The following is a 22,288-nucleotide window of genomic DNA, read 5'->3' on the forward strand; positions in this document are numbered from 1 at the left end:
TTTGAATTTTACTGAGTTAAAGCAATCCCAAATGATCTGAAATTTTTCAAACGTTGTTTTGTCATCCTTAATTTTCAGACAGATAATGAAATTAGAAGGATGATATGATATTTCAAGTGAAGTGAACCAGCAGACAGAACATACTAAGAACTTCTTTCCTCCTCTGCACTAGTGGAATGTGGCTCACTCCTGCAAATCACGCAGAGTCAATTAGATATGCAAATATGCATACTCAGAATTTGCATTTGCATTGCCATGCTTCTATTCATAGCCATTGCAATCATGTATTCTGGTGACCAGTTAGATTTTGAGTTGGCTCGTTGTGCATAAAATCTCAGAAACTATCACAGAAAAAGAAGCGTGCATTTTTGTATATGTAGACATGGGCATGAAATTCCAAAAGTCTGTGTCTGTATGACCTGTGAGTCTGTATGTTTGACTAGCTTGTACGAGTTGGTATGTCTCTGCCATCTACATCCATGCTTATTTTACTTATAAGCCTACAGTTTGAATTGCAGGAATATTTAGGATTTTGTGAAGACGCAGGGAAAGCATCGCTGGTGCAATCATGTGCATCTCATTTCCAGCATGCAAAAATCTTCTACTTGCAATGGCAAACACAGTAGCCCACAGGCTGAGGCTACAAAAATTTAGTGTTTTGCAGTTCCCATTAATTATTTTGCAGCCTTTTCTTTGAATATTTACTGTGAAGTCTAGGGACATTTGTATTTCTTATATCCATATGTCCAGACACCACAAAAGATTTTTTAAAAATGCCCACAGTTTGGTTACATTTCACTTTAGTCTAGAAATGCAGAGAGCTCATGTTTAGATTTTACCAAGAAAAGAGATAGCAAATGTCAAACAAAGATAGTACCTGAAAGGAAATAAAACAAATAATTCAAAATACTTGTTTAAAAAGTTACAAAATATGACAGCATTAATGGCACTTAAAGCTATAAGCACTTAAAAATTACCACCATATTTTTCTCATCTTCTTTTCCTAAATTTCTTTTTTGTTTTTTTTTCTGAGGTTATGACTGCAGCTTATGTCTAAACCCAAACCCAGAAAAGGGGCAGAGAGCCCTGAGATTCTATGGTTGCCCTGGCCCTCATTTGAATAGCGTATATGCTTTTATGTCTATTTTTAAAAATTCAGATTCAGCTACAGAGAACAGCAGTTTGCTGACATGCAAAAACTATAGCTTTCCTTCTGTCTTCATAGTCTTACAGCATTAAAATTGAAGGGTTTTTTTCAGTGGTAGAAAGTGTGAATGAGAAATTCTTTTAAAAAAAAAATTGGCCCACTGTTTTATACACCTAGCCAAATATCATTAAATTAATGTTTCTCTTCTTTTAAACAACATAGCACAAGATGTTGCATTTTCTTCATATGCACTTTCTTGCTGTGACTTTACATTGAATATTTCCTACACAAGAAAAAATCCATTTGTTTCTTTTCCTTTTTTTTTTTTTTGTCACTGGTTAAGATAAATACCCACAGAGTTTTTTTTCTTTTTTTTTTTAATGAAAAGAGCAATCCGACCCTTAAATATGTCTGTGTTGATTTTTCCAACCAGCACCCAGCTGGTGGCTATGTCCATGGACATTCTCTTGGAATTTAGAAAGATAATGCATCTGATTCAAAAATGGAAAAAAAAAAATCTAGCTTGGATCACGTGCCAAAACGTAAACTAAGCCTTACTGAAAGTTTCTAGTTCACTCCAATCATTTCTTCTCTTTTTAATCACCAAGGGCAGGCTTTATGGATGCATACTCCATTACAAAGATATGCTCTTTTTCATTCCTGTGAAAGGCTCTTCTTGCATAGCTGCCCTTTGTCTAATAGTATGCCATGGTAGGAGCACTCTGGTGACATTGCCATGGTTCAATCTCTTCCTTTGTGTCTTGCCCTGGTAATCTTATACAGGCTGAAGTTTCCACGTGTGTAGCTTTCTGTTGCCATTCTGCAGTGCTGTGTTCCTGATTTGTTTTGGCAGAGCAAGCTTGAGTCTTTATGGCACAGTGAAATATTCTTCGATGCTATATAATTCAGACTGAATAAGGAGTCTGTATAAGGCACGTGTCTCAATATATATCCGTATATAAAAACACTAACATTGTTAATTCAAGTCAAGCATATTCTACATTTAATTTCTGTCTTCAAGTAATGCTTTGTTTTCATGTTCCCTTTCTTTGGTTTCATTGGGGATCACTCCATTCTCCAGGTCTGAGTGCTGCTGGATGCAGTTGGTCAGGACTGCAGTGCTAGAAGAGTTCTCAGAATTACACATCTTCTCCGTCTCCTCTTCCTTTTTTTCTTCATCCAAGGAGTAGTTTCGGAAGGTCTCGTAAATTTTACGCACATCCTCAGGGATGGTCTTTTTGAGGTCTTTGTTTTTCCTTTTGGTCATCTTAGCAGACGATCCAAACTTGTTAATGATGTTGTCCTCGGATGCCCCCTGCCCGTGCTTGTTGAGCTGGTCTGACCCTTTAAGGCGCAGGTTGTTAGGCCTGTTGTTGATGCTTTCCTGAGATGAGGCCTTGAAGCGTCCTGTTTCCAAGGCAGTAAAGACAGAGCGCTTCTCTGGAGAGAGCATGTCTAAGGAGTGGGCTCGCTGGTCCAAGCCCAGGCGCCTGCGCTCCATGCTCCGGATGGTGGCTGCCCGCTGAAGTTTGTCGTGGATCTCCACGCTCAGCCGCCTCCGTGTCTCTCTGAACTCAGCCGTCACATTCGCTTTCCACTCCGCTGCATGGGCTTTTATTTCTCCAACCTTTACAACAAGAAAGAGAAATGGAATAAAAAAAAAAAGAAAAAGCAAAATGAAGCGACAGTCTTTCCTATAGAAAGCAGCGCAAGCACTTTCTTCTCTGGCATAAAATCGGAGACTGGTCCCAGCTCCAGTGCATCCTTCTGGACCCAAACTTCAGCAGCAAAGTGGTTATACTAGGCAAGTTCTAAACACACCAACTAGTGACTAGCTAATGGCTTATGTGGCATATAACTTGTCTGCCTGTTTCACATTTTGCCACCCCACACATTTTATAGCTGTGTTACGTGATGGGAGGTGTTTGTGCTAATCCCTCCTTGGTTAAGAACAAAATTCCTGACTTATAATCTGCAGTAGATAGTCAGGAGTGGACAAAATTAATCACATATAGTTATACCCATATGCTTCAGAACAGCACAACAACCAGTGCAGCAATACAGTAATGTATTTTCCTGTATTACTCATGGATGGAGCTGTTCAGTCCCACTGAAGGTTCTGTTCAGTGCCACAGAGCCACAGAGCAATTAACATTGGAAATGCCTATTAGCTAATTTCTCATGGACCTCTGACTGATCCAGTCTAGGGCCCATTCTCAGGGACAAATTTTGCTGTCCTTAATGGATGTTTCCATTGCATAGCTGTCCAAATACCACCCTCTCAAGCCAGCTGGAGGAGTTTTCAACACATATTCTGTGTGGGCATCACGAGCATGTCCTTAAACGTCCCAGTGTTTTGCTCTGTTTTACTCCTTTGCACCTGAGAGCAGAATAATGGCTAAGAATGAAGCACCTACATGGCTGCTGTATTGAATAAATGTTTCTCCCGAAATGAGAAAAAAGAAGATAAATGACCAAGCAATATCTCAGTCAACACAGGCCTTTTCCAAAGTTCAGCTAAAGGAGAACAGATTCAGGAGTACGATGTCTGCAGGAGCCCATCAAGGTCAATGGTTTGCATGGGCTGCTGTAGCCAGAACTCAGTTTCTGCATTCAGTGATCCACAAGGAAGTCATCTTCTGTTCCTCAGACCAGATGAGCAGGTGTCCATTTAGAACTGTATTACTTCTGGCAGCGGGCATCTCACATCCACCATGAGAGATCAGATTCCCACCTATAGGTGCCTGCTGATGATCAGCCTGACAGCCAAAGTCTCTGTGAAGCCCCCTTTTTTGATGGAGATGCACAGGGGATGCACCGGGCCTCAGGTAGTGCAGAAGCCTTCATAAATGATAAACAGCACTACCCCTCTGCCAAACTTTGTCTATGCTTGCTCTTTGACTAACCCTGCCAGATTAGCTTTGCTAGTAATGCAGGAGGAGGTTGCCTTAAAAATTGAAATTATATTATTAACATCCTCCACAATAGGCTTCAGCTCTGGAGTCATGGCAATCGCCTTCTATTCTCCACCCTTATTTGAGTGAAGCATTAGCAATACTGTCTTTGAATCACAGAGGGCACATTCCGAGTGAATTTAATCATGTTCTCCCTGATGCTGACTACTCAGTTTCTTCAATTTTTAATAATATCGTTCTCAGTAAGGGGCCTGAATCTAAATCTTTATTCAGAACCATATTCCCTGGCATAGGGAAAGGTGGGAAAACTCAATATAAAACCCTGCTTTAAAGGCAGATTCTTGTTTCATAACAAGAGACCCAACTAATGTCTTCAAAATCCATGCATCTCCAATTTTTAGAGAGAGAGTGCTGAAATTATAATCACAATTTTGTAGCTAGTTTGAGTCAAGGCTGGCCTCTCTTATTCCATAACTGCAATCCTACTGATGTGTTCTGTGTATTCGGTAGTACTGATAGACATGTAACAACCTAGGTTGCTTCAGTTGCCTTTTTTCCTCCCTTTGTGAAGGAGCTAAAGATTGGAGCTAACTGGATACCAAAGGCAGCCAGTGGAGTAAACCATGGGGAATATTGAGCATTGGTCATGCAGAGGAGCATCCTTTTTCAGACAAGCAGGAATCAGGCACTTAAAGCTCTCTTTTATAAAATGACAAACCACTGAGAAATTACTAGTCATACCTCTTCTTTTGTCTTCTTGGACAGGACTCTTAACCAGTCTCCAATCATACTCAGGACAGCAGCAAAATAGGCAAGGCCAACAAGGATCCAGAACCACACTAAGGGTTTATACCACTCCCGGTAATGGATGTCAGCATTTCCTCCTGCAATAAGCATATACTTATGCTTAGGAATCATGAGATGCCAAAATTATGAAAAAATATCTGCAATTCTGATAAATTCCTGAAAGTATTTCTTGACTCTTGCCCACACCACTGTAGTTCTAATAATAGACGAGAAGCCTGTCAGATGGGAGGAACACAGTCTGTTCTTAATTTAAGACTCTTCAAAATTACCTATTGTTCTGCTGCTATGTGACCTGCCAGAGTACCTAGTAAACACTTTTCTTTATATTGCTCATACTCTGAAGCAAGTCTGAAATTCCTGCTTTGATAGTACTTGCAACAGCATGAACACATTTCCAAGAAAACAGTTTAATACAGCTAGTCTTCCTTATTCTGAACTGCCTGCAGCCTGGTAGTCGAGAAATTTTACAGTTCAACCCCCTCAGGCTATAGAGTTTCCAGATTTTTTTTGGTTTTATCTACCGGATTGAGAGACCTATGTGCAGGCAAAAGAAAAGTAGCTTTGTCTTCCCCTCCAAATCAGGATATCTGATGGGAACCCAACCGTGCATCAGCCCTGATAATAAGGATATACTGTCTTCTTGGGTATCAGTTATAGGGGTGCATTCTCTGGCCAGTGACTTGAGAGGAGATATGGATCAAATGAAGCAACAAATATCCTGTATGGTCTTCATGCAAGATTCAGGATGAGCTGGTAAAACGAGTATGCGAGACATTCAGCAAATCTAATGGACTACGAAGAGCCTAAAATAAGTGCAGTATCAGCGAGGCTGCTGCCTACCACAGAATAGAATAAACTTTTCCAAAAGAAAGCAACCACAACCTCACTTTTGAGACTCCCAGTCCTATCACAGTGCTATGTGCACTGCAAGAATGACAGCCAGTGAGAGGCAGGCACAGCCCTGACCTGAAGAGAGCAAGCGGCAAAGAGTCTGCACAGCCCCATGGGCACAGCCCTATCCCTCAGTTCAGGTGAACAAACACCACCTTGGTGGTACCTGTGTAAACATCTGCCTGAAGAGCAAGCCTACTGGGGGACTCAGGCAGAGGACTGCGTATTTCCTGGACTCCAGCCTTGGTTAGACAAGAGCTAGACACCAACCTGTACCTCTGTATGACTACAGAGAGATTTTAGGATTTTCCCCTTTCAGATCACCAGAAAACACAGTTCAGCATTTCTCCCTGAGCTTTCTGCAATCTGAGACATTCCTATGACTCTTTAATTTTATCCAGACTCAGTAGGAGCGTACGTACGGTGTTCAAACATCCCCATGGAAGGTCAGACATTTGAGAATTGGCAGGGACCCAAATAGTGGTTTTGATGTTAATCTCTCCCCATAGACTGCATGAATCACTCTCTTTTTTCCAGTCTTTAAGAGTGTGAAACAACGGGAGGTGGGGGCTGCTGTTGCTATGGTACAACGAGGCTCTTCTGATCATACATGTCCCTGAGGAAGCTTGCTATGAAACAGATTGTCTAGGTCTATCTTATGGAGTAATCTGGCGACTGAGAAAGCATGCGACCACTTTTTTCAGCCTATTGGTTATTCTGTTTTTTCAGGCTCCATCCACAATTGTATCTCCAACAGTAGGACAAAAACTTTCCCAGTTTGCCATGAGCTGGGACATGTTCTAGGTGGAATAAAACAGCACAGATCCACTGATGCTGTTTTACCCAATACGATGTAGTATTTTTGATTTGATGTTGAAGGGACAGAGATACTGAGAGATTAAAGTGACAGAAAATAAAAGTGACAGAAAATCTGTCTTGAAACCAGAAATAAAACCCAAATCTCCTGGTGATCACCTGCCTTAAACTCTTCTCATGAGATCGCCTCTGAAGTTTTCTCATTCAGGGTCCTCCATTTGATTTTTGAAAAGTCCTGGTTGTTAGTAGCCACCCAGCTGTGGATTATATTCCTCTAATCATGTTGGATATAGAACAATTTAATTTAATATTCAGAGCTTTTTTACTATTATATTATTAAAGAGAACAATACCAAAGTGTGATATGCTTAAGAAAAATATTGTGAATTCTTTTTATTTCACATTGTGATACCACAAAGACACAACATCAGTGAGCTTCTCTGCATTTAAGTGGTTAAAATGGACCAGGCTTATACAATCACTTCTGTATCTGAATACTCGTAAAACACTTCTTTTCATATATGGGGCTCTCTTTGTTCAGTGCCTTTTTTTCCTCAATAATTCATGTCTTCTATACCACTATGTCATAAAAAAGGAGGATTAGAGTCTTCTCTACCAAAAGACTTGTCTGCAGCTCTTCAGCAAAGAAAACTTTATATATCCCTGTGGTTTCATTTGATGTTTTTAACTCATTCATATTTCACTGATTTATAGGAAGTAACAAAACAGTAGCATAATATGGCTGTTTGTAACACAGGCATCTTAATGCCTTTAATTAGGACCACTAACAGGAATGAGGAGTAGAGGTCATGCACTAATGGGAAAAAAAATTCCACTTATTTCAACCACCTCTTCGTTAGTGAAGCAGTTGTGTGAAAAAAAGAATCTCTCATCTCTCCAGCCAACAATCTTGACTCCCTCTTTGGAAACTGACAAGGATGGATATTTATAGTTCCTGCTAGCACTGTATTAATCTTGGAGAGTATCCTCCTAGCACAGAGATGCATACCCCATTAGTTCTTCTCTTCCTACATGAGTTTTCCTTAACAGGGCAACTGCAATGTCAAGACTTCTGACAAGGCTAGAGAACAAAATGCAGTTTCTGAAGTGCTGCAGCTCTTCAGAATGGCTCAGCCCTACATTGTAAAAGCTTCATCCATTCATCGTTTTGGCTACTTGCTTCTGCAGTCAGCCTCAGATTGAGCCCTAATGGATGAATACAAATCTTGAATTCAATGGGAAAGTCATTTGACTTATGCATAATTCATTGCATGATAAAGGATAATCAGGACTTCCCAGGCTCCCGTTATCTACGCTGCTGAAAGCTTGCAATCTGCAGATGGCAAGGCACCTGGATCTTAAATCAACCTGGTGTCCTATTGCACAGTAACCCCAACAGAAACACCTGGCATCATTTCACTGGAATATAATACATTGTGAAAAGCCTCCTCACTACACCAGAAAACAAATTCTAAGAGCCAAGGCCCTTGTGCACAGCACCTAGGCTCGAAGCTGCTCACCTGCTACAAAGTCACCGAAGCCAACAGTAGTCAGAGTGACAACCACAAAGTAGATGGACTCCAAGGCTGTCCATCCCTCGATGTGTTTGAAGATAACTGCAGGAATGGTCACAAAGACAATGCAGCCTGCCAGGATGAAGAGGATGGTAGAGATCACCCGGATCTTTGTTTGACTTACTTGCTTTTTCTAGAAAAATGAAATAACAAAAGAAAAATATATTTTTGAGTGGATTTCTGGGACTGTATACCTTGTGAATGGCAGACTGATCATGCTGGTGTCATCTGGTATGTCTCTTTCTGCCTTTTGTGAGCTTATTAGGTGGAATACAACCCTCCCTCCCTGTCAGTGAGAGCCCTGCCCGGGTAACAGTGAACCTCTATGTCTGGCCCCAGAAAACTGTGATTCCCATTTTCCATGCACTATGCAGTTACTAACCTACCAGAACCACAGCCTGGGAAAGCAGTCCTGAGCTTCAGAAAGGCTCCAGTACATTCCAGTTCAGGTTCAATATGTAAGAAAAAGTGCACATTCACACCTCCATACACGTATATGTACACCCACATTGCCTCACCAGCACAATGCATTCAACAAGCAAGACCAAGACTAACATGAAAATAAACCCTTTTTTTCCTCTAAAAACCTGAGATTTTATGTAGAAATAATTCATACTTTGGGTTTTATAGACTCAGGACTTCCAGCTTTCATTCACAAACATGAAGATTAAATCTCCGTTTCAAAAATAGATAGCTATATTATCGGTTTACTCCAGAAATAAAGGATTTATGTCAAATACCAAACAACCTGAGACAAAATTACCTACGTAAATCCACACTGGAAAGCTCTTGAACAAAGAGTATGTGTGTTACTGGCTGCTATAAATGGAATACAAATATGAGCAGTGTAATCACAACATTCTACACTCCCAGATGATATAAACGCTCAGTTTATTTAATCTAGACTTAGATTTTGTTTCTAGTAATATTGATGCAAGTCTGGAGTAACACAACTGACTGGCAGATTTATTTCAGATTTTATCTACTGTAAATAAACTCAAAATTCAATAGAGTTTCAGGAGAAACCTGGAAATTACTAGAAATCTTACTGTGGGTTAATTACAGTGGCAGTGTAAATTCTGTATTTATCCTGGAAAAGGAATGTGGAGGTCACTGGAAGTCACATATTTCCAAATTAGTTTTCCAAATCAAGCATCTCCCTTAACCAGAAATGAGATCTCATTTCAGATTAGGACATTGCCTAGACAGGAAATAAGGTCTCAGAAGTTATCTTTATAATATACAGAAGGGATATTGCCTGAACTGGTTAATATCTAACCAGCTTGTGAGCAGTACTACTGCTTCCACTAAAGCATGAGCATTTCTTTTAGAGGTGCAATGTCAGACCCTCATTAGGCATTCATCTGATCTGGGATGCTCTGCATTTTGAACCCAGGTAGCAGCATAAATATGCCATGTTTCATAAATACTCTCAGTTCTGAAATTGTTTGAGATGATCCCTACTCTTAATTTTTTTCTTTTTGTGTTTGCGCATTGTTTTCTGTGTCTGGCTGAACAGAAACAGTTAAATAGGATTAGTAACATAATGCCATAAATAAGATTAATCGAATACAAGACATGGAAAAAACTGCCACTGAAGTACCAAGGAGAAAAACAACACAAGAATATAAAACCTGACTTGACTTCTTATTTCCTCTTATTCTGGAGAGTCATTTGAGCGATTTGCTAAAATACTAAAGGATGATCTAGCTTCTTTAAGAGGTATGGACACACATTCACAATGGCAGGATTTCAGACTTACTGTATGTGTGGTGAAGGGAAAGCAACAGATCACATGGATGTTACATGGTGTCTTAGATTGGCACACTTGCTTTTTCTCATGGAGGACGAGGATTTAATCAAATTGTTGTTTATTTACTAGTTTGGCCAAGGTGACTTGTTCACTTCTACTAAATGCTTCAGTTTCCTGATACGTAAAAATGAAATAGCAGACACCCTGCTACAGCGGAAGTTAGGAGGCACGTGCAGTGCTGTAGAGTACTGGGAATCCTTGGACAAAAAGTACTTTGGAGCTGCCAAGCACCACTAGTAAAGCAAAGTTATGCATAGTAATCCTTCCTCCAGTCCGCATAGAGCAACATTAAAATGCATTTCAGTATGTGTCAGGATTGTCTTGTCTCATGGTATAAACAGGAGTGGAAAGAATGGCCTGCAAATCAGTAGCAAATGTTCAGGACATCACTTGTTCATGAGTGATAAATTCAGCCAAAGGTGCTTATTTTTTTTAAGTAAAAATGGTAATGACGTTAATGAGAGGATCTGCAGAAAGGCCTGACTCATGGTTATTGTGCACCTCAGTCACTCACACAAAAGCGGAGCAGCTGAGGGTCTATTTTTTCTTACTCTTCCACTGGTACAAATGAAGTCAGAAAGCAATGGTGAATCAGGCACAGCATTTTTAGAGCTACTGAAAAGAGCACAAAAGCAAGACTCAGAAATAGAGTTACTTAATGGACAACAACACATGAAATTCAGGTTACAAGTGAAAAGGGGGGGCTTTTTACAGTTAGACGTGCATTCAGAGGACATTCACAGTAGAGCATAAGTGCTATAGATCCAAAAAATGCTAAGGCATAAATGTCATGGAATATGTACATTATAGTAATCACACATTACAAAAAGGTTGGTTTGCATGGGATTTTTTGCAGATGGAGTCGGCCTTGCTATTTTACTACAAAGAACATTATTTTGTGCTGCCCAGGTTCTCAGGAATAAGGAAACGCAGCCTTTACATTCCAGTTTTGGCATAGCTGTATCAAGACGAGACTAGATTAGCACCAACTCATTATTAAAAGAAATATATATATATATATATAAAAACACTAAAGGTTGAGAAATCTGAAAAGGTTCATACAAACTTCTCTTTTAAATAGTATTTGCAACCTAGAGCCAAACACTGGCAAATAGCTGAGCAACTCCAGCCAGGCTAACACACCCTCTGAGCCCATTTTGTGGCATAAATACAGAATTTTCTGAGGTGTCAGAATGAAACAGTAAGAGAGACCCTTTCTCCAGGAAAAGTAGTTCATCTCATAGCTGCTGAGGTAAAATGAAAACACTTTTAAGAGAGATGTTTACTACTTTTTTTTTTCGTTTTGTTTTACCAACAAGTTTTCTCCACATTGATGAAGCAGATAATTTGTAAGACATTCATCAAATATAAATAAATTAGTGCCTGCTAATGAGAGAGACTTCAATTTAAATCCACCTAGAGCTTATCTGGAAAAGATTAAAGGAGGAATCTAAGAAAAGAATGGAGAGTCTTCTGTGATATACCACCTATAAGGGGTCATTTCCATTTACTAATGAAGGTGCTGGTTTTACTCTTAAGGTGGCTAAGTGCTAAACAGGCAACATCACTGACATCTTGCTCATCTTAATTCAAACAACCTACTGTCAACCTGCTCCAGTGCCAAGAGGGGTGAAGACAGACATTCTCATGAAAACACCCTTATCAGTGGAATTTAGTTCTTATGCATCTTTTCCATCAATAATTGTGACCTCTCTTTTTCCTTATTTTCTATTACACACAGAGGGGTCTTACAGGTTTTGGTCTTATCCGATAATTTCAGGAGTTAAAAGAAAACCCTTTTTTTTTTTTTTTTCCCTTCTTTTCTGTCTCTCTGGTCCTGTAGATCAAAGCTGATGAACTGGATTCTTCTATGGCTCCTGCCCTTTTCAGGTGGATTAACCCAGGCACAATTTTTCTGCCCTGACTGTTGACAACAAAAGGACCAAACAAGGTTCTTAAGCTCCCAAGCCAAGACCACAGGGATGATACACATTCCTTCGAAAAGGAAGTAAGAGAATTAAGTATGGGATCAAAAGATGCTACAGCCATTTATCAGACTAGACTAAATGCTAAATATATGGAACATATATATTTCCATGAATAGTATATTTCAAATATGCTTATTCCAAGATTTTATAGTGTCACCTCCCATTTCACAGAAACTCCCCCAATATACAGTACTACTCAACCAAAAATAGCACTGGAACATTTGCTGCTTCACAGTGAGCTCAGATGGTTCCTCCATCTTCCAAACATTTTCTTTTCTGAATTCCTGACAAATATCCCCAAGACTCCAAGCCAGTTGTTTACCTTTTTGTCTAGATGACCAATGTCATATTTTTAGTGCTGGTATAATGTGCCTACATGGAACATGCTGTCCTCATCTCTCCACAAAGCTCTGTGTTTTGGAGCACTCCTCCAAAGAAAACACATTTCTTTAGCATTTCTTTTGTCCCTTTCACCTACTCTTAACTTCATGCCCTCTCCCATGCTGCCAACTATTCTTGGAACAGATTGTCTCTGCCCATGCACTAATTAAACAGCTTGTCTTCTAAATCACTTCCTCCAGATCAAAATATTTTAACAAAAGGAAAGCCAGTCTTTGTAGTCAAAGCATAAAACAGAATATCACATATATCGGTTCTATTTTTTTCTCTGCCACAAATGTTAGGTATGTCCTTAGTCAAAACATTTTTGCCAGGCTAGCATAGACAGTGCACATAGTCATAGGTTCACACTGCTTGCCTTTCAGCTCAGTTAAACGCAAGCCAGCCCTGGTCCAGAGCCTGACACATATCTCAGTAAGGTGCAAAGCCCATCTCAACAGCCTCTACAGAAAGACTGGCACAACACTGGGCTCACAGAGCTCCTTGGTGATCAGCAGTATGGTCGCATCAGCCTCACTTCTGCCTATACCTGTCACTGTGGATTTCTTTCTAACTTGTCCTAGCTCCTTCACATTCAAAATGAGACTGAAACAAAATGTATTTTAAATATCACTGGCTTAGAGATAACATCTACGAACAATATAACAATCTTTTGTTCTTCTGTGTTCTCTGAACACAGCCAGTTCTAGCTGGCTCCAATGGACCCACCACAGGGCACTGCTGAGCCCCTCAGACAAGATGGTGGCACCTCTGGGAAAGTGTATTTAAGAAAGGGCAGAAATGCTGGACAGGCAGGGGAGGAGGGAATAGAGGAGGGAATGAGAGAATAACAAGGTCAGAGAAGCGGGAGGTGCTCCCTGGCAGAGCAGGTACTTCCCTGGAGGGACTGCAGCCCATGGAGGACCAGTGAAGGACCAGAGGAAAAGGGTTGAGAAAGAAGGACCAGCAGAGAGAAACCACTGTGTCCTGACCCCAACCCCTGTGCCACTCGCTGCTGCACTGGAGGGACTGAGTGTGACCTGCGGCGGTAACATAGGCGGAGGAGAGGTATCTGGAGTGAAGTGAGCCTGGGAGTGAAACTGAGCCTGGAAAAGGGGGAGGAAAGGCATTTTGAATGTTTGTCTTTTTTTGTTTCCAAACACTCAACTCAGTAATTAAATATTTATGCTAATTGGCAATAAATTAAGTTAAATTCCACAAGTCAAGTCTGTTTTGCCTGTGACAGTACTCGGTAAGTGATTTTGCTGTCTTCATTTTGACCCATGAGTTTTCTCACTCCTGTTCTTTCTGTTTTCTCCCCATCCCACTGCGAGGAGGGGAGTGAACAAGAGGCTGTGTGGGTGCTCGCTGCCAGCCAGGGCCTACTCATCACATCAATGAAGAAGGCAACACCCCTTGAAAGCATAGCAACAGAATTCTAAATAATATATTTTAAAATGTATACAACATTTCAGACACCTCCACGGGTTAAGAGCAGTGGTTTGAAACATTCCACTAGAGACAGGCTTCCCCTACTGTCTAACCAGCTCTCTTGGTGCCTTAGTGCTATTTTAATTCTCATGTTTTATAAAGAACGCTGCTATTGCTGCACAAGAAGATGTAAAATCCATCCCCTATTTCTTAACTGTAGTAAGTACCATAGGGGAGACAGATACAAAAAGCTGTAAGCACTCACATTTGTTACTAAGCTTGGGAGAGACAATCCTGAACACATGTGGGGCACGGGTCAGAGTAAAGAAGGATTTTTTTTACATTGCTGTTTTTCCTCATAAAACCACACTTCTGCAGTGTGTTTGTCTAGACCCAGATGGAATATGCAGCAAGCTTCTCACAGAGCAGCACCTTTCTCTAATCTTATTTTTGCAAATCTCTAGGCATGGATTTTGCTGCAGTCATAATGTGAGTACTGATACTGTGCTATGAAAATACAGAAACACTGGCTCGGAAATTTTCTAGGCTTGATATACCTCTTTCCAATCTTCTTCCTCTCTCTAGAAAGCACACCCAGGGCTTTCTGATATGCACCAACTAATTTTTGCACAATGCTTATTATGCTACTGAAGAAACAAAATAACAATAATGAACCCAAACCTCTGTTCTGGCCGAGCTGTATTCAGCCCAAGAAGAAATAAATGTTGAATAAGAGGGATCCATGTATATATATGCTTTTCTCAGACATTGAAGCAGGTAAAGGACAACAGAGGTTCATGGCACAGACTCAGGCAATTTCAAAGGGTGCTCACAGAGGCCGAATTTGGAACATATTGCTCCTTCCTTCCTTCCTTCAACTCCCTTCTGAGTTACACCTATACTCCCCTCTCCCAGGGAGTGCAGGAATGGCTTAATAATGGTTGTTCCACATCACTTCCCTGTACCTGAATGGATTTTGCTTCACCATTCCTGGTAACCCTGATTTTGATCAGTGTTGAGTCAATGCTTTCATCTTGTTCATCAGTGCAATTCAGGGGGAAAAATAAAATGCAGTTATGATGGTGCAGAGAAAAGTGCCACACAGCAGCAAGGCTAGATTTATGAGTATATGCTCAGCATCTAATTAAGAAATGCACTGAGACAGAGAAAGACAATTAGTGTAGCTAGATCAATGAGAGATCTAGTTATCCATTGCATGGCATGACCACTTTCAAAGACTTAGCAAGAAAAAGAAAATTGAACTTCATGTTAGAAATATCTCCTCTTAGCAGGGTGGAGAAATTAAATATTCCCTTTTTTAGCTCTGTTTGGGCTTTCATTTTTTGTTCTGGGTTTTTTTGTTCTTTTTTCTTCCTCTACATCAGAATAAAACATCCAGATTACTTCATACTGTTGTGTTTTCAGAACATTTCCCTAGTGATTAGGAATGTAACATCAGCATTCACACCGCTAGAGTGGATACTTTGTTGAACTAGATATTGAAAGGTTAAACAGTGACCTTTTGAAACAGGGAGTAGATCTTCAGGCTAGACTTCTTGTATCTGTTTCTAGACTGCAGTTTTCAGTTTCTGTTTAGTTTGGAATAACTAGCTAAGCAGCCTTCCCTTGCCCTTCTCAGGTACAATACCACACATCATTCTCTGCAAGAAATTCTTGCAGAAGCCTCCAAAGCATATTTTGTATTTACCATGAGATTTCTTATAGATATTAACACTATAAAGATTGCAATATTGCAGTCTTTCTAGAGAAAAACACTATTTGTGATTAGCCAAGTAACCAAAGAGCATTCTCTCAGGTAACTAGCCCACAGGGAGTGAATTTTACTCTAAGTGGGATACAGATCCCAGAAAACTGGAAGGAAAGTAAAAGGAGGAAGACAGAGCAGCTCCCCCCGGGCAAAAACGTGGAAAGAGTGGAAAATGTCTCACCCCTAGAAGTGTCCCTCCACGCCACAACTCTCCCCCTGCTCCTCCCAGCCTTCTCCAACATTCTGCAGGAGCTGCCACTGCTTACCTGCAAAGGTAAAAGGAGGGCAGGGAACACCTTCAAAAGGAAAGGTCTGGTGTAGGGTAAAGGGTGCATCAAATACTTTGTCCCATGGCTCAAAACAGTTCTTATTGCCACAATGACACGTGTATGTGCCGAGGAAAAATATGAACATGTAAATTACAGTAGTGTGATTAATACGACAGCTTGCCAGTCCTGAAAGTTGAAGGTTGAGTACATAAAATCACAGAATCACAGAATCACAGAATTGTATAGGTTGGAAAAGACCTCTAAGATCATCAAGTCCAACCGTTATCCTAACACTACCAAGACCACCACTATACCATGTCCCTAAGCACCTCATCCAAACGTCTTTTAAATACCTCCAGGGATGGCGACTCAACCACTTCCCTGTGCAGCCTGTTCCAATGCTTGATAACTCTTTCAGTGAAGTAAAATTTCCTAATATCCAGTCTAAACCTCCCCTGGCACAACTTGAGGCCACTTCCTCTCATCCTATCACTTGTTACCTGGGAGAAGAGACCAACCCCCACCTCTCTACAACCTCCTTTCAGGTAGTTGTAGAGAGCGATGAGGTCTCCCCTCAGCCTCCTTTTCTCCAGGCTAAACAACCCCAGTTCCCTCAGCTGCTCCTCATAAGACTTGTGCTCCAGACCCTTCACCAGCTTCGTTGCCCTTCTCTGGACACGCTCCAGCACCTCAATGTCCTTCTGGTAGTGAGGGGCCCAAAACTGAACACAGTATTCGAGGTGTGGCCTCACCAGTGCTGAGTACAGGGACACAATCATAAAGCAACATAACACTGAATTCACCACCTCCATCCAGCCTTTTCATAACCTTGAAGTAGCACCTCTTAAGTGAAAAGGTAGCACAGTCCTCATGCCTGGGATGAGGCGCTGTGTACAGGCACCCCCATGAAGTAATTTCTATCTATTGCCTTTCAGGATCCATCACCCGCCTCACACTCAGTCTCTGGTGCTTCCCCCAAGATTGCCCACAGATGGTTTGGAGGATATTCTGAAGAACACTAACTAGAATGGCTCTACGTATTTGTTGGGGGAGAGGGAGGATCAACAATCACTGAATTATGAGTGATTTCATGTTGCAGTTGCATTTCTGTCTTACTTTTCCTTTATTCCCTATATTGCAAACTTAAACAATCTTGAGGTTAGGATTTTCTTTAGGATATTGTCCCGGTTTTGGCTGGGATAGAGTTAATTTTCTTCCTAGTAGCTGGTATAGTGCTGTGTCTTGGATTTAGTACGAGAATAATGCAATAACACACTGATGTTTTAGTTACTGCTGAGCAGTGCTTACACAGAGTCGAGGCCTTTTCTGCTTCTCACCCCACTCCACCAGCGAGTAGGCTGGGGCTGCACAAGAAGCTGGGAGAGGACATGGCTAGGACAGATGACCCAAACTGACCAAAGGGATATTCCAGACCATGTGACATCATGCTCCCATATAAACTAGGGAAAAAGCTGGCCATGGGTCCGCTGCTCGGGGGTCCACTTCTTGGGAACTGGCTGGGCATCGGTCAGTGGGTGGTGAGCAATTGCATTGTGCATCACTTGTTTTGTATATTCTTTTATCATTATTATTATTTTCCCTTTCTTTTCTGTCCTATTAAATTGTCTTTATCTCAACCCACAAGTTTTACCTTTGGTTTTTTCGATTCTCTCCCCCATCCCACTGTCAGGGAAGCAAGTGAACGGCTGTGTGGTGTTTAGCTGCCTGCCAGGTTAAACCAGACAGATATAAATCAGGTTTTCAGGGATGGCAACTCCTGCATCAAAACCCTGGCACATCATAGGATTTGGTATTTCAGCACTGCACTGTCAGGGACACAGACAAGTTTCCACAGCCATATGACCAAACCTTAAGGCAATAACAAAAGGAGGATATTCACTATTGGCGCTTAGGAGAGAGTTTAACTTTCAGGCTGATGGTTGAAAAGTTCACATGTTCTTTGGCATTAATCAGCAGCATCCACTGAAGTATCTTGTTTTTTAAGCTTCATACAGAGTATCTAAGAAACCCTAGCTGCTCAGTAAACTCTTAATCATGCTTTCAGCTCCTGTTTGTCTTGTGTTTCATGAGAGATAATTGATTGAGACTCACAGGGTTTATTTCCAGTGCACTTCATTGCAATTAAAAGTTATGTGACTAATACTAACTTTAGCAGGAGGCAGGCAGGTATAGTTTTACCCTTTAGAACAGTGGTTCCTGAACATTTCAAACCACAAAGGACTGTTTAACTCACTTCTTTAATAAGAAAATTGGGATTGAGGCTGCGCATGAAAATGCAACTCCTTGCCACTGCTTATACTGAGATCATTCTGAATACTAACCTGGTGTCAAACCGAATGAGAGGTGGCAAAGATTGGGCTTTGATATTGAAAAGAAATAGTGCTCATCTTTTTTCACCATAGAAAACAGAAAAGCAACAGATAGAGGGAACAATAGCTGGCAAAAGGACAGAAATCATATTCCAGAGATAATCCCTGATGTACATTAAAAAAAGCCTGAGTACATTCAAATTAACAGTGCGAGAAAACCCCTTCCTGAAAACTTACTTCATCATTACTCTACTGTTTTTATGTTCTTCTTAAGGATGACAAATCATCATGCAACAGATAGATCCATCATCCATAAAAGGGTTTGGAAATCCTTCTACACAGTGTCAATTTTCAAATACTCCCTTACCTTGCACTTAAGTCATTTTTTTAGCCACTAATTGCCTAATACATCTGTCTTTGGTTTATTAATTAATTCTGTGTAAACATTCAAATAGGTGCTAAAATATTAGGCACCCTACAAAAAAAGATAAAGTAGATGAAGAAAAACACTGAAGATAACAGAGGATCTTGGGTTCATATACTACAATAGCTGCAGTCTATCCACAATCAGAAAGCAATGTAATGAAAATTGCTGCCCAAATGAAAAATGAACTATTACAATTTACTGTAATACAGATAGATACCTGAACAGTTATAAATAAAGCTTTTATATTAATCATGGATTCCTGACTAGTTTTTGTACAATATTGTGTTTTTAAGAGCTGTAAAATATTATGAGCACTACAGTTCAGTGACAAGAGTATGACTCCAGTAAGAGCTATTGAATATTTGAACCTCTAATAATTTTAAATAATGAAGAAAAAAATAACGAAGATATTAAAAGGCCTCACATAAGCAGGCAAAACAGTACAAGATTTCCTCTGAAGTGTCCTGTAGTCAACTTCTGCACAGTGCAGTGCCTAACACTCACAGAAAGAGGTGTTACAGTAATACCAGTGATAATTACTTTGGGGATGGACTTCAATGCATATAGGTTTCAGTTTTGGTGCACTGGAGCTGACGTGAGATTTCCAGATAACACTATACTCTGGATTTAAGCTAGTTTTAAAGCCTGATTTTAGAATAGTCTTTCCTCCTCTGTTTATACTATCATCTTTTTAGCGAGACTGATTTGATTCTAAAATTGGAGCAATTATTATCTCTTCCTGGTGTTGACACGTTCTCCCTTCTTAGACCTGCTGCCTTCTCTTTCTAGCAACCCCAGGAATGCCCTTCAACTACCACAAGGCTCAACACCTCCTGGGGCTCTCCTTAGAGAGAGACTCACTTCAAGACCTTCATGATCCTCTCTTTGAAGTTGCCTCAGGCTGATGCTATACTTCTTGCAAGCCTTTACAGGCCTAACAGACATTGTTGATAAAACCAAAATGTTTAAAAGATCTTTCAGAGATGTCATGATCTGAATGTAACTGTTCAGGTTAATATAACCCTTAAATTACAAGCCAATTTGCAAGAGGTTATTGTCTTGCAGGATTAAAGAAAGATGTGCTCCACAGCCAGCCCACATAAGCTTTAGACTCTAAACTTATACTCAGCAACAAAGACCAGTGGATAAGAACAAATCAGCAAAAGGTTTGCTGCACTTAAGTTACTTTCCCTGAAGCAGATTAGTTGTAAGCATCACTAACTGAATTAAATACCCCGTTAGAGGAAATAAAATGCCAAAAGCTGGGATCCATAGATTTTGTCATGAATTTTTTAGTACTAGCATACTATCTCAGCACTGTGCAGAAAAAGATACTTTCCCACAGCTGAAATGTAATGGAGGGGGAAAGTGATGCAAAGAGTAAAACCAACATATTCAAGACCATACCACAAGCCAGTGGTTGAACCTAAAATAGAATTCAGAGACAAATTTGGCTCTGGTGGATGAAGAGTCACTGCATGTAATGAAGTCATAGCCCGCACCATTAGTTGTTTAGTTCACCTATAGGATTATCATTTGCCTGTATCTTCTGTTGTCACTGGAGCACGAGGACTACTAAAGCAGTTGATGATCAAAGGCAAAAATAAAACTTCCTGCTATCTTTCCATCACCATAATTAAAGCACCGATTAGAAACATAAAAAAAGATGTAGCCTGCAGTATCTCAAGGAGAAAAGTATTTCAGAGACAGGTATTGTAAATTTACCACTCCTGCCTTTCATCCTCCAGTTCAACTTTGTAAGAGTCTACAGTCACACTTCTGCCATTGCTAGACGTACTACAGTGAAGTGTCCAGATGGCCCTGGGTCTGGACTGCTTTACATCCAAGAAAAGCAATCAGAACAACTCTTGTTAAGAAGGGCATTGAAGGAGTCCAGGCAGGAAGGAGCAGAGAGACGAATACATTTGTAGAGTACAGAGAGACTAACAGTCCTCTTTGTAACAGATATGTTACTGATGAACTAGAGGACAATGCACCCAGTTTTCCAACCTGCAGCACGCATCTTGACAATGAAGTCCTGGATTTCAGGAATGGTCATGCATGTTGACTTAAACAGTTGTCAGACAATATTTTTGAAAGGATTGATACAGGCTTCCTCAGCGCACCCTATTGTTTTCTGCATAGTGAAAGTCGTTTTCAAGAGGATGGAGGGAGGAGTGCACCCATCAGTAGTGGTTCACAACCCACTCCAGTGTGGTGGGAGATACACTGTTTGAATTTCCATGTGCTTAAAAAGTCATTGTGCTGAAGTCTTTTTTCCTGAGGAGAGCACATCAGCCTTAAATTGCTAGAGACAAATGATTCCCAAGAGTCTAACATCTCAGCACTGACTGTGTTTTTAAAGACAGTTACTTTTGGTCTAAGTAAAGTTTGATGAGGAAGACAAGCTGAAACAAACAGAGGCAGAGCATTTGCTGACTCTGGTGTGTCCATGCTCAGTATGCTAGCTGCTGCGTATTGGTCTTCCAAGCTGCTCTTTCTGCCATGCTCTTTGTATAGAGCCTACGCAGTTGCTGCAATTTCTGGATTCTTACAGTACCTGCATTCCTTAATTTCACTTTTATCATCAGCTAATTTGCAAAAAGCATGTCATCAGATTTAAAACAGAGGAACTGAAAATGAAATTAAAATACTTTCCAGATTCATAAGGCACTCTGGATGTCTTGCTGACAAGCACTAGAGTGTATGTAGATTTTTTATTCTTCTGATGTTGTGAAGTCCATTTTTAGCCAAATATGCTTCATGAGGATTATGAAGGATAACACTTTGCTTGCAGATCTCTTCTGTTAGTATTCGGCTATGCATGTATCCATAAACTTAATGTTAACTAACTGCAAAATTCAGATCTGGGTCTAGGTTTTGTTTTAAATCACCCCTAAATTTCAGGATGCTCAGATTTGAAATGTACATTCAGGTGCATACCTACTTGAAATAAACACCAGATAAGTATCTACACATGTAAACCAATCCTTCATTGACCTACAAGCACCCCTTTTTTAACCTTGCTCAGGGAACTGTGACTCTCAGATGGACCTTTAAGGTGCTACAGGCAAAAGAACAGATAGTAAGCTGAGATTGTTTATATCCATTTGTTCTGGGTTTGTAAATCAGTGCTCTAAAACGTCTTTTTATCTGTACAAGCTCTCACCACACAGATTATTTTTTTCCTGAGCAAGTTATTCTGCTGCATGGGGAGCAAAACAGAAGCAGCTTCAAAGAACCAAATTACCAACTAGTGAGAGAGGCACAGAATCACAGGAATCAAATGAAAAATGTTTCAAGTCAGCATACTCTATCCTCTGCATAATGTTTCTGTCCAAGGCTACATCACCTTTGGTCTTTCTGTAACAAGGTGAACTTGTATATGAGGAAAGCATTTGCATCATCTCTTCCTCAAAGTTTTCCTGCAGGTAACTTACCAAGTTCATATGAAACGTTACTTTTCCTGGAGAAAGGGAATTATGGGAATTATGAGGGAAAATTTACTCTGCCATAGAATCATAGAATCATAGAATCATAGAATCCTTTAGGTTGGAAAAGACCTCTAAGATCATCAAGTCCAACCGTTAACCTAGCACTGCCAAGTCCACCACTAAACCATGTCCCTAAGCACCACATCTGCACATCTTTTAAATACCTCCAGGGATGGTGACTCAACCACTTCCCTGCGCAGCCTGTTCCAATGCTTCACAACCCTTTTGGTGAAGAAATTTT

General features: G+C 40.4%; 1 protein-coding gene across 1 annotated transcript in view; it reads right to left on the minus strand.

Annotated features, from left to right (window-relative positions):
* Positions 1–2,150: 2,150 nt before the first annotated feature.
* The window catches only part of KCNK10 (potassium two pore domain channel subfamily K member 10), a 72,632-nt gene continuing 52,494 nt past the window's right edge, over positions 2,151–22,288 (minus strand). The window contains exons 5-7 of the mRNA XM_072865014.1: positions 8,096–8,282; positions 4,804–4,946; positions 2,151–2,774 (exon numbers count right to left, since the gene is read on the minus strand). Coding sequence (XP_072721115.1) covers positions 2,151–2,774; positions 4,804–4,946; positions 8,096–8,282 — 954 coding nt within the window. The remainder of the gene's footprint in view (positions 2,775–4,803; positions 4,947–8,095; positions 8,283–22,288) is intronic.

The sequence above is a fragment of the Ciconia boyciana genome, chromosome 6 (assembly GCF_034638445.1).
Source record: "Ciconia boyciana chromosome 6, ASM3463844v1, whole genome shotgun sequence".
NCBI classification, from domain to species: domain Eukaryota; kingdom Metazoa; phylum Chordata; class Aves; order Ciconiiformes; family Ciconiidae; genus Ciconia; species Ciconia boyciana.